Here is a 22,899-nt window from a genome sequence, read left to right on the forward strand (position 1 = left end):
AAATGGACTCCTGTCTCCGTGAGGGCAGAGGAAGACAGAGAGACAAGAGAAGAACTTCCCTTCAGTGCCACCCTTCCAGAAGCTTTTTTCAAATCATGTCTAAACCATGCATTTTGCTCTAAAATGACTGGGTGACCCAAAAAACCCTACAAACTCAAGGCTGCAGGCCTCTGCCTCTGAGGGCTGGTGCTGCAGGCGAGTCCCTTGTGGTTCATCTGTGACTGAACAGACCTCACAGCTCCATGTTCTCTATTTCTCCTCCCCTTTCATTCTTACTACAGCAGCCCCCTGATGACACATAACAGAACTCACACGTGTTCTCCGAGGACTTTAAGGAGGTTTCTTCTTGAACTTTGTGAAATCTGAAGCCACAGGTATCTTAGACATTTTTTCTGACCGCTTCCTCTCTTTGGGGAAATATTCTCTCCTCCTGTGTGTTTGTGCATGTGTGTGTGTGCACACCCTGTGTGTCTATTCACTGGTCTGTAAGCACCATCATATATTTAGCCCCTATTTGCCACCTGCTTTTATGATTTTATTGTGAAAGGATGACCATATGTGTTATCCTACCTGTTAGTTGTATGCCCTGAAGAATAATTACATTCCCTAAGAGGTTAGGAGAATGATTTGATGAAAAAAGATTTCAGAAATAACTATTGGCATGAAATGAAAGCTTAAGAAATGTTCACATTGAAAAATCATGAATAAAATGAGCCAGACATGGTATTGCATACCTGTAGTCACAGTTACTCAGGAGTCTGAGGCAGAAGGATCACAAGTTCAAGGCCAGTCTCTGCAACTTAGTGAGACCCTCTTTCAAATTTAAAAAAAAAAAAAAGGGCCGGAATGTGATAGAATGTTCCCTGGATTCAAGAATCAGTACAATAAATAAATAAATACAAATTATAACAATGCTGTTGCATAAGGGAAAGAAGGCAAAAGTCATATAAACTATATACATGAATTCTAATATTTAGTAGATGTTTCTATGGCTAAGATATTTATTCACTCAAATTTAGTAGCTGATTGAATAGGGGAAGGAGAATAAAGAAGAATTAGTAAAATATTACTGACTGTCTAAATGTGTTGAACACTGTTGTGTGGACTCCGGGTTATCTCACTTCATATTCACACCACCGCATGTGGGAATGCTCCCCTCTCTCTAAAAGCAAGGAATCTGAATCCCAACTTCACTAAGGTATTGGCCAGTAATCACACCACTATTAAGTGACTGGAGATTTGAGCCCAGGTTTATTATAATTTGAGCCTCCTTTTTAGACAGAAAGCCTAGTACAAAAATGCAGGCACTCACTTTAATTTTTCAGAACAATGCACAAACCTATGAACATGACTTTTATTTAATAATAAGAAAATTATTGACTAATCAAATCAAGTGCCTTCCACTCTACTAGAAACAAAAAGATTAATAGTAAAAAGCCACTTCTAAACGTGGATTTAAGAAATACTAAAATCAAAAGAAGAAAACATCATATGTATAAATATATGTTATCATGGTTATCATGTCTCCTAATGATCATATTTCTACTCTGCCCTGAGCTGGGCCTGTCACATTCTCTGCGTGGATCTAAAAGATGGCTGGGACCAAATCGCCTCCTGCTCATCATCAGGTTCCTGGTACTGAGGTCCCAAGCTACTCCATGTCTGACTTTTTTAATACTGAGTTACCCGTGTGTTAGGGTCTCCAAAACCACCCTTAGGCTTTGTGATTCTCTAGGATTTAGAGAACTCAGAAAAACTATTAAGCTCCCGCCTACAGTTTATTATAGCAAAAGGATATAGATTAAAATCAGCAAAGGGGAGAGGTGCATTCCCATGGAGTGAAGTCCAGGAAAATGCATTCACCCAATTTCCAAGGTGAGTGACCTGCCCCTTCTGAAGCAGAGTCACATGGAGATGCACTTTATTTTTTTAACAATGATGTTTGACAACACAAATTGTTGCCAACCAGGGAAACTAAGCCAAACCTAAGTGTCTGGGATTTTTATTGGGGACACACAGTTCCCGTGTGATGGGCATCAGCTACTCAGACTCTAGCCCTCTTTCTCACTCCCAACCCCAGAAAAAAAATGTTAACCAAAATAAGATTGGTAATATAAACAATCTATTTAAAGTGGTACAGCACAGCCAAACCCCCTAACACAAAAACAGATACTCACTATAAACATAGTATGGCATAGGGTCACAGATATAGAGAAGCAAAATATGCCAAGTGCTCAGTGGTTATCTCTCTATAGCCAGCCAGGGCCACTACTAAGATAGGATTTTCTCTGGAATGTGCACAGTTTAAACAACACAGGGCTTCTGAGTTAACCCTTTCCTGCTAATTAATCTTTTTCTCATACTCTGAAGCACCTAGAATCCTCTCAATAGACCTCTCCTCTGGGTTAAACCATCTAAAACTAATTTTGTTCACAAATGGAACATGACTGACACAAGTCTAAATTTATTAGTATGAAAAACTGTTCTGAGTCAAACTATATTTCAGAACCTCCCCACATCCAATGATGAGATTCCTACAAGTGACCCCAAATCAATTCATTCTGTAAGATAGGAATGAGCATGTTCAAAGGAATCTGATTGTATGTCTTTTCTATTCTAAGTTATAAATTTTAATTGTGCAAAAATGCACATTAAAAATGTTTACCATTTTAACAATTTTTTAGTGTAATTGTTCAGTAGTGGGTTATTTCCATATTACTGTGCTACCATCTCCAGAAGTATTTTCATTTTGCAAAACTGAAAGGCTACACACATTGAATGACAGCATTTCTACTTCCTCCCAGCTCCTGGCAAGCAACACTCTACTTTCTTTTCAATAATTTTGACTATTCTTGATGCCTTATATGAGTAGAATCATATAGCTTTGTCATTTAGTGACTGGCTTATTTCATTTAGCATAAAGTTCTCAAGGTTGATCCATCATTTCACAGATGACAGAATTTCTTTCCTTTTTAAGGTTGAATAGCATTTTTTTTTTGTACATAGATACCACACTTTTTGTATTGATCTCTGTGTTAGTGGATGCAAGGTGTTCTCCCATCTGGATACTGGGAATAATGCTGCTATGAACATACATGTATCAATATCTCTTCAACACCCTATTTTCAGTTCTTTTAGATATATAGCCAGAAGTAGAACTGGTAGGTTCTTTGGCAATTTTATTTATTTTTATTTTTTTCAGAAACTACCATAGTTTTCTATAGATTCTATCATGCAAAAAAATAAAAACCTACTTTGAAACACTATTAGTATATCACCATTTCATTGGTGAATATCTATACATTTTCTACCATCTTAGAGTTCCTAGTAATCAAAACCACACAGCAATAAAGTAGATTTTTCAGCATTCAAGATTTAGCCCTTAGCAACCACAAGAGTAAAATCAACCTCTCTTCTGCCAGAACAATCCAGGTCCTCACCATAATCTTGTTTAGTTTTCTACCAAATGCTTTTTCTTTGGGGGGAAGAACTCTCAAAACATTTCACAACACAGAAAGCTATGTACTTTAAAATACTAAACACACACCCTATGACTCAATATTTGTGATTGCTGGATACCTTGTGATACCAATAAAATAGAACTAGAAAATGTCTAGCAGAAAGCCCAACCCACTGAAAACCACCTCCGGTGAGACGCTCACTGTTGAGCACTATCAGGCTTGTGTGCTGCCTCAGATGCACACAAAATGTCCCTCTGTGCACTGTGTGGGAGGTCTTAAGGCAAGGGCTGCTTCTCAGGACACATTCTGAGCATCCCTGAGCCCTGTGTGCACTGTGGTGCCTCACTTCTGGACCCAGATAAACCATGACTTCCCATTTAACTAAAGTTCAGTTAGAAACACAGACCCAGAAGAGAAGTGGGGAGGAGAATTCCCACCCCAGGTCCAATCTCGAGCTTTTCCATGTTCTGATGGTCATCCGCAGGGTGGGGACAACAGCCAAACAGCAGGAACAGAGAGGTGGTGGTAAGGGAAGAGAGGCTGACCAGCGGATGTGAAGCAAGTCACCTCCCCAGAGGCTGGCAAACAGCCCACCACACTGAAACACCTCAGAAAGCTGACACAGCCTTGGACCAGATCGATAAAGCCGATAATAACCACAGATGATGGCCAAATAAAATTCACTTGATGTCTGAAAGGATTTGTTATATTATTCAGAACATCGAATTGAAAGTTCCCAATATCTCTGGAAACGAGAAGTAATTTTAAAACTTTCTGTGTCATCTGTTTCTCTGCCAGTGCCTTTATGAAAGACCTATTGTGATTATTTTCCACCTCTATTTGGCAAAGATACGAATGTAGTTTCCATTCTTTTTCATTTTCCATGATGGATAGCATAATCATTTCCACTTCCTTGATTATTTAATTCAATTCTGAATAAATATCTCAAAAGGCAATAACTTCCCTTTAGCCCAGCTTTCAATCAGCTCAGGAAAACTCTGCTCTTAATAATTCTCAGATATAATAAAAGTTATTTTCACTATGTAGTATAAAAGAAGCACAATCTTCAAGTCATTTCCTTTATTCTGTGCAATATTGGTATTGTTCTTGATACCTTTTGTTCACACAAAATATGTGACTCATTAACAAATCTTGTTTTTGTTTTCTTTTTCAAAATTCATCCAGAATCCAGCCATCTCTTATCTCCTCTACCGCCAGTATCTCGGTCCAAGTCACCAGTCCCTGGCCTGGATGACGACTTCAATGACCCCCAACTTATTTCCCTTCTCAACTTGCTCTTCTTCAGTCTTTTCTCAACAAAACACTTTTGTCATCTCCTCTTCTGCTCATCTCCCCCATTAGAATGTAAGATCCAAAATACATAGATTATTTCTCTATTTTATTCACTGCTACATGCTCAGTACCTCAAATATTGCCTGATTAAATAGCATTTAAAAATACTTGTTAATGAATGTATGAATAAATAAGATATATTTCTAAAGAAGGAATTTTGAAAAATATTATTTAAATGTTTATTAACTGTAAAAACTTTGTAGGACTTATTTCCATGTTATCAATGAATTATACCCCTTAAACTAATAAATGCTATTCATCTTGAAATGGTGATTTTTTTCCTTTCTAATTTTTAAATGCATATTTGGAAATAACTAATTTATCAGTATGTTTAGGGTTAACAAAATCAAAATACATGTGTTTTCCCTGATTTTATTAAGGCATAATTGACACATAAAATTGTATATATTTAGAATGTAAAAATGAGGTTTTAACACATTGTGAAATGATTAAATCAAGCTAACAACATATTCATCACCTCACATGTTTAATGTAGCTTTAAAAAAAAAAACTAAATAGTGATTTCCAGGGTGAATAATTACATTTGCCTTTCCCTCTTTGGCCCTTATTATCTTGTATTAGTTCACTAGCAGTTCCACCAAAGTGCATGCAAGGAAACAGATGGGAGAGAAATTCAATCCACAAAGTGTTTCCATGCTACCTTTCACCACTGTTGGCGAAAAGATAACTGGGGAAGATGAAAGCAACTAGGAAAGTGATCTTCTATGACTGTGCAGACATCATTCAAGTTGTAATTACTACGTGTTGCTTTTTAAAAGAACAAGGAAAATCCCGTGTTCCTTTTAAAGGCTATGCATCTAACTTTGTATTAAAACAAAATGTGCTCTTAATGGATCTCTTATGGTCCCAAATATATATTGAAATCTCAATGCCTGCACTGCAGAATGTGACCTTATTTGGAAAGAGGGTCTTCAGAGAAATAATCAGGTTACAACGAGGTCAGTAGCATTGGTCCCCATCCACTATGACAGGTGTCTTTATATAATGAGGTAATCCTGACACAGACACAGGCATGCACAGGGGAAGAGACTGCAGAGATGCAAGCTAAGGAATATGAAGCACTGCAGGCCACCTCCAGAGGCCAAGCAGACAAGAAAGGATTCCTGCTGGAGTCTGAGAAGGAACATGGCCTTCTTCCTTCCAAACTGTGAGAGAGGAAAATTCTCATTTCAAGTCAATATACTGTACTTTGTTACAGTAGCCCTGGAAATTAATAGAAAACCTGAATAATGTTTTAAGACTTTTTTTTCTTTTTTTAACCAGTTCTTCTAAAGAGTAAGAAGATGCCTATATTATGCCTGAGGTCATTCCAAAGGCAGTGTTTGAAATATTTGGTGCCTATGCTTGAGAGATCTACAAATATAAGGCTGGCAGATGGAAAAAGGATTGCTCATTGCATATTGAAAAGAAACACCATTTATAGAAACACTAAAAAATGGCTGAGACCTATTTTTTCCCCTCAAAGGGTCTAGTTCCAACCCATATATTTTACAGCTAGATATCATAAAGATTGAACCAATGGGGGTTTAAATACAGTTTATTCTATTTGACAAAATGAGAGAAAATGTGAAATTGCAAATGAATACAATCAATATGAATATTAATATTATTTATACTAATTTCTCCAATTTAAAAAAATCAAACATAAATTTTGTTGGAAAAGACATATTTAAATTGTTCCCTTTGGATGGCCAGTGTAGCACCATACAGTTATAATAGCTATGGATCATGAATAAATTTGGGAATTTAAAACGTGAAAGAACTAACATTTTAACTGTCAAAATTTAACATATTTTTCTAATAGAATCTTTTTTGTTCAAAAACGCATAATCACACTGGCAAATCTGCGACATCTGTGACCATCAGGTGGGGACCCCTTCAACTCAAGTGCTTTCCGTCTGTCTTTTAATGTCTTCACCTCACCCAAACTTAGATACATCCATACCCTTCTTTCCACTGGTCTCAAGGAAAGAGATTTCTCTCCTCTGGTGCAAACGTACACCCCCCACAAGTGCTCTTGATTCTTTGTCCCACTCTGCCTCCCTTTGTACCTTCAAACTAACCTTCCTTCTCTTCTCCAGTCTCTCATTCTTTACTAGTTCTTGATCATTCCCTTCTTCACAGACACTCAAGACCACCCTGTGTTAAAAAAGCACTTACTATTCATCCAAAAGAAATGAAGTCAGCATGCTATAGTAATAATACATGCATACCAGAGTGTATAGCAGCACAATCCACAATAGTCAACCTAGGTGCTCCAGAGCTCATCAATAGAAAAATGAATAAGGAGAATGTGGTGTGTCTACACAATATATACAGAAGCTAGAGACCAAAACCCAGAAATTTAAAAAATGAGACTCTTGAGAAAATAGAAGGGAAAACAATAGAATAGGAGCCAGGGGACCAAGGGTGAGGGAAGAATAGAGGCAAAGGGGAAGATCTGTGGAATAATGTTGAGTAAATTACACTATGTGCATGTATGAACATATCACAATGCATTACAATTTATATATAACTCTAATGCATCGATTAAAAATAAACAAACAAATAAATAAAAGGAACCAATAAAGTAGAAGAAGAAGAGCCAGGGGAGGGAAGAGGGAGGGAAGAGGTAGTATTGGGGATTGAAATGGAGAAGACTAAATTATATGCATTTATGAGTATATCAAAATAAATAACACTATTATGTATAAGTATAATTCACTAAAATTTTTTGAATGCTATATGAAAAAAAAAGTCTCTCAACAGATCCAATTTTCAGCACTAGCTAAGATTCCATCTCATGAACATGTCGTAGGTACTGAGTGTCCTAACTCTCTCACCCTTCATCAACTCATCAGTTAACATGAATCTGGTTTCTATTGTAATGTGGACTCCACTCCCAACAGTGGACAATGCGTCCTAACTGCCAGGTCACATGGATTCATCTCTCAGAGAAATCAAGTAATTTCTCTCTCTGAGCCAGAACTTAGTACACCTTTTTCCCAAGCCTCTTATAATTTCTGATCTATATGACTGATCTTAATTTCTCAGGTCAGGAATCTACAAGTTATCCTTAATTTCCTGCTCTGGGATTCCAATTAAGCCTCAGTTCCATCAGGTCCACCCCTAAACATCTATTTAATTTATCCATTTTTTTCCATTCTCCCACCATGACTTTATTTTTTTATTTGTTTTAATTAGTTACACATGACATATCTTGACATATCATACATTTGAATCAGATGAGGTATAATTTCTCATTTTTCTGAGTGCACAGGTTGCAGAATCACATTGGTCATGCAGTCATGTATATACATACAGCAATAATAATTTCTATTTTATTCTGCTATCCTTCCTTTCCCCCTTCCCCAGCCCTCCCCTCCCATCACTTCTCTCTACCCAATCTAATGTGACACACTTCTTTTTTTTCTTTTTCCTACATCATCATACATGTATTTGTATAACAGTGAGGGTCTCCTTCCATCTTCTGTGCAATTCACTTTAGTCCAACCTGTCTACAGCTCTCATCTGACTTACTGCACTCCATCTCCAATCTTACTTGCTCCTGCTCTAATTCATGAGAAGGGGAAGGGGTTAGAGCCTAAGTAATCATTTCTCACCCTGCATAAGATTCTTTATTTTGGGCCTTCTGCCCATGGTACGGGTCCAAACTCTCTTTATGACTGGCCTTTGACCAATTCTGTTTTCCATGTTGCCAACTCCCTCCTGGAACATTTTCAGATATTCCTAAATTCTTCTATTCCCTTTACTTTAGAACCATCATCTTTCTCATCTCTCCACATTTGAAAACATTGTTCCCTTCACCTACCCACTCCTGAGACATTTCTCAGGCCTCTGATTAAATGTTTCTTCCTGTGAAAGCCTACAGACCTCTCCTTGAGATCATCTGTGTGTCTGGCTATGATTGATACGTGCTCCTGGTCACCCTGAACTTTCTTTCTCCTAGAATTCATCATACACACTTCATTATAATTGTGGGTCTCCTCTGCTAGACCACTAGTTCCAAGATGGCATGGGCTGTGTCTGTATTCACTGATGTATCCACAACACCTACCACAGAATAGGTGCTTAGTGAATGAATGACTAAATAAATAAATGAAGCCTGAGAGTATGACACAGTGGTTGATGCCTGCTGTGGACTAAGAGGTTGAATGCCTCCAAAATTCATATGTGATGATATTTAGAGATGGGGTTCCTTGGAAACTATTCTGTTTAGATGAGATCATGATAGTGAGGCCCCCATGATGGAATTGATTAATAGCCTTATAATTGGAGGAAGAGAGACCAGGGCTCCTTTTCCTCCTGCCAACTAAAGACAAGGAGATGGCAGCCATATGCAAGCCAGGAGAAGTGCCCTCCCAGGGAAATGAATGTTTCAAGACCTGGATATTGAACTTCCCAGTCACCAGAACTGTGGGAATAGTTTGTTGTTTAAGCCACTCAACCTATGGCATCTCTCATAGCAGCCTGAGCTGACCAACAGTGCCCAAGCTCAGGAGTGGTGGGATTGAAACCTGGCTTTGTCCTTTGTTATGTGACCCTAAGCTAATTAATTAACTTTTCAGGCTTATAACTTATAAAAGAATAAAAATGATACATTTGAATGTTGTTAGGATTAAATAAAATAAGATACAGTTGTTAAAGCACCATAACTGGCACATGACAAGTGCTCAATAAACAGCATCCCTTCAGTTTAGAAATGCATCCCAACAATGAGTGCTAATGTGTTAGACCTGCATCAGGAACCTAACTTTGAAAAACTACCACTCAAAATAAATTGGGCTAATTAAATAAGAAATATTTCATCTTCTTTCATTAACAGAACTAACATAAAAAATGTTTCTTCTTGATAAAAAGAAAATTATAGGTTTCATGTCTAAAAAGGGAGCCCCATCTCTGAAACAGATGATGGAGTATATGAAACAACTATAACTACTAATTTTTGTGAATGTCATATTGTAGTATATTGACAATTTGTGATTTTCGATTCTTTGCATAATTGCAGAGACATAAAAACTTCCATTTAGGAACAAAGCAAACATCAAAAAATGAAAAGTTAATTAGACCCATAAATTTTAATAATCTATATCTGTGTACTAAGAGTGATATAAAACACCCACAGAGGGAAAATCCTTAGGTTTGCCCCCGATTTTCGATAAAATATTTTGTTTAAGAAAAGTATATTTTACAAAAACATATTGGACTTTTGTTTGTATCTTATTTCTTCATAACTTCTGTCATAATATTTATAAATAATTGCTATAATAGAATAGAATGTCATCAGTAGAAGAGTTTCTTATTTAATATGTCATATATTGATGTGAAACCAAGACAAGCAATCAAGAACAAAATGAAAATTTCTTATTAAAAAAACCTCTTCAAACTCACTCTCAAAATCATTTCCAATAGTCTCTGATGCACCCAAGATTTAATGACCTTGGGAAGAACAAGACCACCAACATTTTTTCTTCTCAACTCAACATCTCAACTCTTAATCCTGCCATTATCTGTTATCAATGCTGTTTTGGGAAGTCAATTTGCAAAGAAGATTTTGAGAAAATAGATACATTTGCTTTCCAAAGACAGTCTTTCAAATTGTCCTTTAAAATAAAAATTGGGGGGCTGAGCATATGGCTCAGTGGATTGCCAAACATGAGGCTTTACATTCAATCCCCAGCACCACAAAATAATCAATAAAAACTAAAAAATAAAATTTTATTATCTTTAGATGGTTCATAAACATTAAAGGAGGCATAATATTATCACAGGATTTATGATTTACCATTCTAACTTAAATACATACCAATTTCCATGACTACTATGCAAAAGTTCTCAGACAACAGAGATCCTGTGAAATATTTACAAGTTGCATTCCAGAAAAAATGTCAAATTCTTTTTCCTAGTCAATTTGACACTTTTTCTTGTTTTTAGATATAAAATAACTTGGAACATCATGTAGCATAAGTAACAGGTGATTTGAAACTATTATTCTGATTACCAGAAAAAAAAGTATACTTTCAACATGGTTCATTTTCTTACTTTTATTAGTAAATGTAAACAAAAAACTATAGGAAAGGGGACAATCAATAAGACCAAGGAATAGAATGCAACTCAACCATTCTCAATGGTTTCATTGTCAGGTTAATGGAAAAATTCCAAAGAAAACATCCACCAGGAATAGGGGTAAGTGTTTTCAGGGTAGAGTTCCCACCCCTGTGTTATAGATTCAGAACTTCTCATTTGCTTCCAGTCAGACTTCAGACTGAACTTGAGGCCTGTTACGGACTAAAGTTCTGTGGCTTGTATCCCCACCAAAATTCATATGTTGAACACTTAACCCCAATATGGTGATATTTAGAGGTGGGGCCTTTGGGTAGTATCTAGGTTTAGGTGAAGCCACAAATGTGGGGCCCCACTGTGTGATTTATTAGTGGCCTTATAGGAAGATGAAGAGAGACCATAGCTCTTTCCTGCTGCCATGTGAAACACAGGGACAAGGAAAATAGCCTTCATCAAAACCCAAATCTGTTGGTGCCTTCATTTTGGACTTCCCAGCCTCCAGAACTGTAAGGAATAAGTGTCTGCTGTTTAAACCACCCAGCCTCTGGTATTTTGTTACAACAGGTTGAATTGACTAAGCAGGACCCAAATTCACTGACACAACAGGCTGAGTCATTACTAGACAATGGAGAATTAGCAATGCAGGAAAAACACACCAGAGCAGACTCAACCTGATCCTCAACCCTGGTACCCCAGGTCCACTAAAAGCCAACAGCTTTGGTTACTCAACAAGCAAGAAGAGGGAAACATGACTCCAAAAAGCTCTGGAAGATCAGGAAAGACTTTCAGATGAGTCAAGCTTCTTCTTTGTGGATTATTTTTTCTAAAGAGAAATGTTCTGAAACATAGCTTTGGGCCTGCTCTGTGACTGAAAACCTATTGTTTGGGGGAGATTTCAGAGTGTTGCTGATGATCAAGAGACAAGAACCCCACATTTAAGAAGCTATATCTTTGAGAGATTTAGTAAGACCCTGGGCACATGCTCCTGAAGGAATTAGCTGACTGTGTGTGTGTGTGTATGCATGTGTGGTTAGTGCAACAGCCCATGTATGCTAAAATGAAGGGTCCAAGCATGCTCTAGCACCCGGAGTGGTGTTGGCAGCAAGCCTTCTTACAAAGCATCAGGAAAAGTGACACAAGGTCCAGAGGCCAGATCACATATGAAAGTGACTGCTTTTGTCATAGGTGAGGTATTCTCATTCTTAGAATTCCTTGAAGTAAGTGAGGACCTGTCATGGGGAGGGAAGTGTTTGCCTCCCTTTTAACTTGAGGACATACGTAAATACAACCTCAACGACACTGTGAAGTTTCGGATTTTCAGACTAAATGTGTTTTATAGGACTAGTACACAAATAAAATAGAGATGGAATAGGGTAAAGATAGGGACAGGGAGACTGAGATAGAGATGGAAAAGAGACTGGGCTGGGCTGCGGGTGTGGTGGCAGAGGAGATGGCATGGAAGGGACAACTGAAATGGGATGGAAGAGAGGTGAGAGGGAGAGAGAGAGAGAGAGAGAGAGAGAGAGAGAGAGAGAGAGAGAGAGCTGTAAACAGGACCTCAAGTGGGAACAAGGAGGGCAAAGGATGGGGACAGATGAGTGGCAATATGTCGTCAGCTGCCGAGACAAACACAGACACACCAACCCTACAGCTCTCCTTGAGTTCTCAATTGCCACAGCAGGGAACTGGGGCCAGATCTCATTTCAGAAAGTTTTCCAAATATAAGGAGTCAGAAAACTAAAATATCATCCTACGCTTTCTTAGGTTTGGGCTATGTTTAATGAAACACCATAACATTGGCATAAATAAGTTCAGGAGAACAAGTTCACGTATTGTTCTATTTCACTGTTTAGTTTTCAAAGTGGCCCAAGAAGAAAAGAAATGACAAGTACAGAGGATTAAAAAATAACATATGGTTAAGTTTATAATAGGTTTTTATGGATACGGTAATTTTCTGGGCATTTCAAAATGATATCATTCATGCACAAGTGTGTAATGTTGGGGAAACACAGGGACTTCAGGTTCTTTTCTACATTAGAATCTTTCTAGGCATGTGAAGACGTACACTATCAAAAGAAAAATGGAAAATAATATTTGAGTCATACGTCTAACTGGATTGTGTAGTAATTTAAGGTCACTTTAACATTCTTTATACTTTCTAAGAAATTCATTATTAATATTACTTACAGTTAGCATGTAGCCTTTTTACGGCATGAGAAACAATAACTCTATTTTCATTTTGGAAATAAAAATCTTCCCTGATAGTTGCCAATTCTGTAGTGTAAGTAGAGTCTGGCTGTCAACAGGTTTGAGGAAATGAGCCCCCAGAGTACTCAGGCCTACTGCAGTCACGGAGTAGAAAGGAAGGAGGAACAGGACGGATTCTAGGTGCAACCACTGGACCAGAGAATTCTCCTCTCATCAAGTAGCTTTTGGAAAGAGATTTTAGGAAAGGTGATCCCAGTTTATCCTGCACCTAGACACATTGATCTGTTTCTTTATTGCTGGATTGTGAGCTTCTCAAGTCCTGGGAATGTTTTCTACTATATTTTCCTTTCCCTAAAACCTAGCAGAGACACAGGTACACAGTTAATCTGTAGAAAGGAATTAAAATCAACTGCCACACTTTGTTTGCTATTGAAGTATAAAAAAAAGGGAGGGAAGGGGACTTCAGGGATGTATTAATTCACTCTGTTATTGAGATTTACTTTGGTTTACAGTATGGAGGTTTCAGCCCATGGACAGTCAGCCCATTGCTTTTAGCAAGGCAGCACATCATGGGGAGGGGGCATGTGGAAGAGCAAAGCTGTTCACCTCACATCCAGATTGAGAAAAGAGGAGGGGCTGGGGTCCCACAAACCCCTTAGAGAGCATGTCTTCTGTGACCGAAAGACCACCCTAAAATTTATTTTATATCGTAGTTATGTGCAAAGACATTAGAATGCACACTAGAAAGACTAAGATCACCTGGCACAACCTAATATGGACAATCTTGGAAAGATGTCAATCTTTCCAGTGTCTTGCTTCCAGGGTTATTTTTCATCAAAGCACCAGGGAGGGGCACTGTTGTCACCTCCTCAGATAAACCTCTTTGCTCAGCACAGACCACTTATTCTTTCTTCCTGTTCCAAATAGACATAAGCACATCTGAGCAAAGACTCTGACAATTAAGATAGAAGTAATATCAGTGAAATATTTGAGCAAGATCCATGGGATTGACATGAAGTAACTGCTCTTGACTGGCTGTCAGTCCATTTCTTTCCAAAGGCAAAGTCTGTAAATGCCTCATTTAGGTGACGATTAAACCAGCGAATAGGATGGCCAATGTCATTGATCAGTAATGGTGACAAAAACAACAGCAACATCCCTCCACATTGTGCACTTCATGACTTTTTGGCTGAAACTATGCAAACCTGTAACTCTGGGTTGTCTCCCTTACCTTGGCCAGATGAGAGTTGATCCATTTTGTGAAAGTGCGCTTTTGTACAATCTCTTGCTCATCTAAAAGAAAAAAAAAAGAATCTGGTTAGATAGCATAAAGTATCATGTTTATACTATGAAAAAGGTCCAAGGTATACAGCTCTAGAACTAATCGTAAAACCATTTTATCTTCTAATTCATTGGAACAATTATTTTCTTTCAGGGTTGACACAATTCTAAATACATTATCACACGGAACTATTCGAATAAAAATTATTACCAAATACTTTAAAGTTTGCACCACATCATCCCTATGTTTACTCTCATTCACTTACTGAAAGTTCACTGATTAATTGTCCCTCAACAAAGCTGTTAAAAATAAAAGTTTGCTAAGTCCAACTAAATGTCAAGTTCTACGTGTAGAGGGAGACAGAGAGACACAGAGGTGGAGACAGACAGACAAGGGCATATGTATATAGTGGGTTACACAGCAATATTAAGGTAGAGCTATAAACATGAGGTATTATAGGAACTTAACCCAAATGAGGAGTGGGGTGAATACACCCTGGGCAATCTCCAGAAATCCCTACCTCCTGGAATCCACACTTTTGTGTTGGTAGAGTGTGGGCAGATCCTGTGACTTGCTTCAAGCTAACAGAATATGAAATGGTTGGTGGTGGGGTGTCACATGTGATCCTGTTGCCTTAAATCACTCCATTCTAGCTGAGGCTCTCCGAGCACCAGCATGCTGTGAACCATCTGTGAACGTGGTCAAAGGCAGGGAACTGGGTTTCTTTCAGTAGTGGAGAGCTGCCTCCAGCCAACATCCAATAGGAACCTGGTTCCTTGACTAACAGCCACAAGGAATGGATTCTGCTAGCAATGCAGACAAATTCAAAAGTAGGTTGAAGTCCCTTAAAAAGAATGGGGATGTGGATGCAGTCCACTAGCATCTTGTAGCCTGTGGGACTCTGAGCAGATACAGCTATGCTGTGCATGACTCCTGACCCATAAACATGTGGAGACAATAAATGTGTGGTGCTTTAAACTGCTAAGTCTGTGGTAATTGTTATGCAACAAGAGAAGACTAATGAAGAAAAAAAAAGAACAGGGTTCAGGAAAGCTTTAATCAGAGGTTTAAAGGCATGAAGGCCAGAGAGAGGAGGCATTTAATCCCTTAGAAAGAAGGGTGACATCTGTTTGCTCAGCCAACCTTTCCTGGATGCCAAATGTTTGACACCAGACAAGATGAGATGTTGTGGGGGATACAGATGAGCACACCTAATCTCAATTCCTCTCCCTTTGGGGGATGATGCTCAATCCACATTTCTAGATCTGACCTTACCAAGGTTTCACCTTGGAATCCGACTGTCTACTAGGATGTAAACCTGATCAACATTGACAAATAGCAATGAATGGATGAGGAAAATAGATAACAAGACCTTTTAACTTGGAGAAGCTTTGGATATGTACATAAAATTTGCAGAATGCTAGTATTTCTAAAATATTTCCAGCATGCTTTTTTGTTTTAATTTTCAAGTATAAAAAAAAATCAGCATTACAAATTGGTAACATTTCCTATATACAAGGTGCTCCTATGCATGCTAACACACATTTATATGTATTATCTGTATAACGTGACATATATCACATTATATTTTAATTAAATTATTATTTATTTAATCATTATATAACAAAATATAATGCACGTATTAACTTTCATTCTTACAACAAACGTATAAATAAAGCCTATTATAATTCTCATTTTACAGATAAGAAAGCCAAGGCACATAGAAATTAAGTATTTTTACCAAAATCACCCAGCAGAAGAGCCAGGTTTTGGATTTCAGAAGTGTGGATCCATGATATTACATTACTAATTGACAATAACATAAAAATTAGTATATTGGTCTTACCAGATACTAATCACATGAAAATGATAAATTCATGGTTAAATATGAGATTGGCTTGGAATCTTCAGGTTCTATAAAGTTATACTGCTGCAAAATTAACTATTCAAACTAAGCGTGATGAAATTCAGAACTTTATGATACATAAAGTGCAATTCTTTGTCTAAAATAGACTGAAGATACAATTAGAGTTTATGCAAATTGTGACACTTAATTTGAAATTATATATTCTTTTATAAACCAAGATGTCATTGTTTTAAAATGTTAAAATAAATTAGCATGAGTTAGTGTAGGATGTCATAAGTTTAAGAATACCTACTGATTATATGTTGCTTCCTGATTTTAAATTTTTACATTTTCACTGCTACCACCTTCAGATTTACCATCTGATGGCAAATCTTTGATTTTATATTTAGACTTTAGTTAAAAGACCTCCTTTTAGAGAGCTCAAATTATCTTTTTTTGTGTGTGTAGCATTGTGTATATCTAAATGTCAAATTCTCTACATGCTTCCTTTTATGCCTGCAAAACCAGATTTTTCTGGATCCTAAAAGTCTACTTTTATATTTATCAGATGCAGTCAGCTGAATTCTTAGTAAATATTTCAATTTTATGTACTATTTTCCTAAAAGAAAAAAGAATTCTAAAATTTCATTGTTAGCAAACTCTTATCTTTATGTAAAACCTGAATAATTTACTCCCACATTTGTTAATTAAATCTAATATCGATAACATAAGATCTTTAAAGTGCAGAAGACAAGTATGCCATAAATGTCTATCAACCTACATAAAAATAGTCATGAGAACACTTCTTTATAATCCTATTGACAAGCAACTGAAATAACTCCCATGACGTAAGCTTTAAGGTTCTCTTGATATATATGCCCTTGCTTTTAAAAGAACATTGTTTAAGGTTAGCAGTAACTTGTTCCTATGGCCATTATGGTTCACCCTGGTGTATTCATGCAGTTAGAAGCGAAGAGGTCAAAATAAATGGTAGCTTGGGTTACTACAGAACCTTTGTCACTCATCATACAAACATAGAGTCTAGAAGTATGTTGATTACCTGGTAATTTTATTATGAATAATGGAATTGACATGTATTATTAGTTATGTAAAACTATGCTACAGAATCTTGTGCTCATTAGTTTGTAAATAGCATTACTAAATAAAAAGAATATTAAAATACATGCCAATATCCATTTTAACAGATGATGTTTTTGGAATGTTAACAGTAACTGAAATGACTATATTAAAATATATTGAACAAATTCTTCCATAAGAACTTATTTCTGAGAAGTACATGAGTATTCATGAGTATGCTCTTAATAATGTACAATAAATTCTATCAGAAGCATGAAAAATCATAAAGAGTAAAATCATGAATTCCTGAATACATCTAATCAATGTCACATTTAATATACAAATACTAAGAAGAAAACTACATTGCTTAAATAAATATAGTTAAATTTGAAAAAAAAACTCTGGCAAAAAAATACTAAAATTATCTAATATTAATGTATTATTAATAGTTTGCCATAGATTATTTTTTAGTGGTTAATTTTTTAAATTTTTATTTGTTGTTTTTAGTTATACTTGACAGTAGAATGTATTTTGACATACATACATGTAGTATATGTTTCCATTTTGTGGTTGTACATGATGTACAGTTACATTGGTCATGTAATCATATATGAACACAGGAAAGTTATGTACAATCCATTATACCATCTTTCCCTTTTTCTTTATGGCTGAGCAATATTCCACTGGGTATATATACCACATTTTCTTTTTCCATTCACCCATTAAAGGGCACCCAGGTTGGTTCCATAGCTTAGCTATTGTGAATTGAACTACTATAACCTTGATGTGGCCACATCTCTATAGTAAGCTGATTTTTAAGTCCATAAGGTATATGCTGAGGAGTGGGATAACTGGGTCAAATGGCAGTTCTATTTCAAGTTTTCTGAAGAATCTCCATACTGCTTTACAGAATGGTTACACAATTTGCAGTCCCACCAGCAGTGTATGAATGGACCTTTTCCTCCACATCTGTACCAAAATTTATTGTTGCTTGTATTCTTGATAATTGCCATTCTGATTGGAGTGAGATGAAATCTCAGTGTAGTTTTAATTTGCATTTCTTTAATTGCTAGGGATGTTGAACATTTTTTTCATATATTTGTTGACCATTCATATTTCTTTGTCTATTAAGTGTCTGTTCAGTTCCTTAGCCCATTTATTTATTTATTAAATTATTTATTTATTCTAATTTGTTATACATAATGGTAGAATGTAATTAATTTCATATTACACATATAGAGCACAATTTTTCAAGTCACTGTACACAAAGTATTTTCACACCATTCGTGTCTTCATACATATATTTAGGGCAATGATGTCTAACTCATTCCATCATCATTCCTGCCCACTTCCTCCCTCCCTTCCCTTCTCCCCCTTTCCTCTATCTAAAGTTCTTCCATTCTTTCCATGCCTTAGCCCATTTATTGATTGGGTTATTTGTTTTTCTGGTGTTAAGTTGTCTGAGTTATTTATGTATCCTGGAGATTATTGCTCTATTTGAGATGCAGGTGGTAAATATTTTCTCATATTCTGTAGGGTCTCTCTTCACATTCTTGATTGGTTTTTTTTCTGTGAAGAAGCTTCTTAGTTTGATATCATATCATTTATTTACTCTTGATTTTGCTTCTTGTGCTTTAGGAGTCTTGTTGAGGAATTCTGTTCCTAAGCCAACATGATGGAGATTTGCACCTACTTTTTCTTCTAGTAGGCACAGGTCTCTGGTCTACTTGTGTTCCTTTATACCAGTGATGAATCCACTGAAAGAGAAATTAGGAAAACTATCCCATTCACAGTAGCCTCAAAAAAAATTGGGAATCAATCTAAAAAAGGGGTACAAGACCTCTATAATGAGAACTAAAGAACATGAAGGAAAAAAACTGAAGAAGACCTTAGAAGATGGAAAGATCTCCCATATTCTTGGATAGGCAGAATTAATATTGTCAAGATGGCCATGCTACCAGAAGCATTATATGGATTTAATGCCATTCCTATTAAGGTTCCAATTATATTTTTCATAGAAATAAAAAAAGCAGTCATGAAATTCATTTGAAAAAAATAAGAGACCCAGAATAGCCAAAGCAATCCTCGGAGAGAAAAGTGAAGCAGGAGGCATCACAATACCAGACCTTAAATTATACTTACAGAGCTATAGTAACAAAAATAGCATGATATTGGCACCAAAATAGACATGAAGACCAATGGTATAGAAGAGAGTACACAGAGACAAACCCACATAAATATAGTTATCACATACTAGACAAAGGTGCTAAAAACATACCTTGGTGAAACGATACCCTTTTCAACAAATAGTGCTGGTAAAACTGGAAATCCATATGTAGCAAAATGAAATTATACCCCTTTCTTTCACCACACACAAAACTCAGCTTGCTATAGATCATTATTAACATTTTTTTGCAGATTATTATTATATCCTAATAAATATCTTTAATAATAATGATGGCTTAAATAATAATCTTAAAGGTAACTATACCATAAAATGTAAATGCTAATTTAAAATAAATAATCTTTAAGGTCACATTGCCCCTGACTGTTTCTAATAATTGGTTTTCATTATTTTTGATGCATCAATAAAAAAGTTGGAATGAAGTTTAAAAAAAACCAGAAAAATGCAGACTGAATTTCTTGCCACAACCAAATAATGTGCCTACATAGGAAAAAAACAAACACAAATGCATAAAGATGATAATGCAGTGGTTATTAATTAACAGCCAAAATTAGATCACCTGAGTCAAATAAATTGTTTTGAGATCAGAATTTTATTTTCCCTGTTGTAAGTATATAATTACTAATATCACTACTTTGTTATACATAAGTAGGATCCAAGGTATATTGGATGGTTGAACATAATAAGATAACTAAATGTTCATAATTACTCATTGTTAAAACTTTTAAATCAAATACATAAGTGAAAAGAATATTTACAGAACCAGGCTGTGACAGACTGTGAAGTGTGCCCCTAGTTCTTCCCATCCTGGCCGGCATATCCTTTGTGATGTGACTGTGTCACTCCTCTGATCAAGAGGTCATCTTCTCTCCCCCACCTGCAGTCTGCGCTGGCCTTGAGACTTGCATTGATGACAATGTGACGAGTGATTTTATGTGATTTGTAAAGGTGAACCCTAAGAGGCCTTGAGCTTCCATTTTTAGCTCTTGGAACTCTTCCCTAAGGCAATCACATAAGGAAGCTGGTCTAGGATCCCAGAGGATAAGAAGTCACTTGGAGGAGAACTGAAGCACCCCAGGGAACAGCCAACAACCACAGCAAGGCCATCTTGGGATCGGCTAGTCTAACTGATCCAGTGAAGGCAGCCACCTGAACCAGCCAGGTCATAACTACTAGGACACTCAAAGAATCACAAGTCACACATCCCTGTTACTCTAATCCATTAAAATCAGGTGATGGTTTCTTGCACAGTGCAATTTAATTGAACTAGAAATTGCTACCCAGAGTGTGGCAGTGCGGGAACAGAAGTCTAAAACATGTGGCATTGGCTTTAGGACCAGGTAGGGAAAGGAGGCTCGAGGACAGTGAGGTAACTGCTGTTGGAGATTGGAGGAGGCTACAAGTATTCTGTACATTATATAATATGTCATCTGAAATAACAAATGTGTGCATCTGGATAAAGAGAGTTCCCCGAACAATGCTGAAAGTGTCAAGTGGCTTCCTTTAGCTGTGTGTTGTAAGTTCTGGAAAAGAAACTGATGAACCAAAGAGGAAACCATTTTGTTTGCAAGCACAGATTAGAAGAAACATCGAAGGCCCAGGCTATGGTGGATTGGAAAATAAGATGGTCTGTTATTTTCAGTCTTTGCAGGAAAATGATTTGCAAAGGAATAAATAGCTTCAGGGTAACAGCAATGAAGAATATGTTTGTAAGACCCATGGTTAGGAACCCAGGAAGAGTTTGGCTTTTTTAGATTTCACATGTGAGGTCATACAGTTTCTTTCTGTGTCTAGCTTGTCAGATTCATCCATGTTGCAACAAATAGCAGGATTTCCTGTGTGTGTGTGTGTGTGTGTGTGTGTGTCTAAATAATATTGCCTGGTGGATTCTCTTTATCCATTCATGAATGTGTTCTTTTAGGTTATGGTAATTATACACAACAAAGTATACATATATCCAATCATCATGTTATAAATCTTGAAATATATATAAAGTTGCATCTATCAATTCTACTTCATCATAGGATTGGAAAACAAAAGAAAGAACTCAAAAAGCTTTCTAATAGAGCCTACTTGACCTCCTCCACTAAACAAACCAGCTTCTAAGGTTTAAGTTTATTAAAAGTACCTTAAGGAAATTAATCTTAAAGGCATTGCCCAGAGCAGCCTTCATGTGTCCAAAGTCTGCTTTATTTATTTATTTATCTATCTATATATCTATTTATTTATTTATTCATTTATTCATTTATTTATTGTGTTACTGGTGATTGGATCCAGGAGCTCTTTCTCTGTGCCACATCCCCAGACTTTTTCTTTTCTTTTCTTTTTCAATTTTGAGACAGGTCTGGCTAAGTTGCTGAGGGTCTAAGTTACTGAAGCTGGCTTTGAGCTTGAGATCTTCCTGCCTCAGCCTCCCAAGTTGCTGGGTTTACAGGCATGCCACAGCATGCCCAGTACAAATATTAGATTTGGGAGAATAGAATGAACCCCAAACAGACGTTTAGGACACCAGCTTGTACCAAAGGAGCAGATTGGTTTAAAAAGAGTAGAAGACTTTGAAAACATGACTTAAGCTAGGAAGAGGCTGAGAAAACTGCCACTTGAAGCCATGAGTCACTTCTTATCTAGAAGACAAGGAATTGGCCTGTCAGTTAAAGGAGCTACACATGTGTCTTGCTGGATTTCAAAATTACTTTGGACTATGACCGTTAATTCCTGTGTGTGTGTGTGTGTGTGTATGTTTTCCCCTTTAGGACAGTATTGTCCATTGCAATGACCTATTCTTCTCTGATCACTGCATGTGGAATACATGAGGAACAGATAACTTCTGCTTTTAATTTACAGGTCTATGGATCAAGAGGAACTGTGGTTGGAATCTTGTCTGTATCTGCACCAGATGTAGGTGACACAATACTGGACTTGGAGCTTGATGCTGAGATTGGAGCTGGACATGACTTTTGGAGTCTCAAGAAGGAATGTGTATATTTTGCATGTAGGAAGAATACCAATAATAATAGACCAGAAGACATTTTAAATTAGGATCACAAAAACTTCTCCCAGTATGCATCCTCCTTTGCAATGTGATCTTGCCCTTCCTCCATCAAGGGTAGAATTGACTTCCCCTTCCTTTCAATCTGATCCCATATTATGCTTTCTTTGATTAATAATACAGCAGAAATGACTTTATGTCATTTGACTCACTCTTGGACTTAAGAAACCTGGCAGCTTCTGTTTTAGCTGTCCTGAATTACTATCTGAAAATTATCGAGCAAGGAAAGCAGTCTGGTTTTGAGGATGCAAATCCACTTTGAGAAGAACTGAAATGAACTTTCTGATAGCCAGAACCAGCTTCCAGACAAGTGAGGTGAGGTCATCTTGTATCTCCTCGCTCAGCAAGTCCTGC

General features: G+C 36.8%; 1 protein-coding gene across 14 annotated transcripts in view; it reads right to left on the bottom strand.

Moving 5' to 3' along the window:
* Syne1 (spectrin repeat containing nuclear envelope protein 1) overlaps positions 1 to 22,899 on the bottom strand; it is a 428,383-nt gene that overhangs the window by 340,595 nt on the left and 64,889 nt on the right. For all 14 annotated transcript variants that reach the window (XM_058573624.1, XM_058573630.1, XM_058573631.1 and 11 more), the window contains exon 3: positions 14,338 to 14,399. In XM_058573624.1, the coding sequence (XP_058429607.1) occupies positions 14,338 to 14,399 (62 nt within the window). The remainder of the gene's footprint in view (positions 1 to 14,337; positions 14,400 to 22,899) is intronic.

The sequence above is a fragment of the Marmota monax genome, unplaced genomic scaffold (genome assembly GCF_021218885.2).
Source record: "Marmota monax isolate L192 unplaced genomic scaffold, Marmota_monax_Labrador192_F-V1.1 WCK01_AAM20220418_F8-fsc00114, whole genome shotgun sequence".
Lineage (NCBI taxonomy): Eukaryota > Metazoa > Chordata > Mammalia > Rodentia > Sciuridae > Marmota > Marmota monax.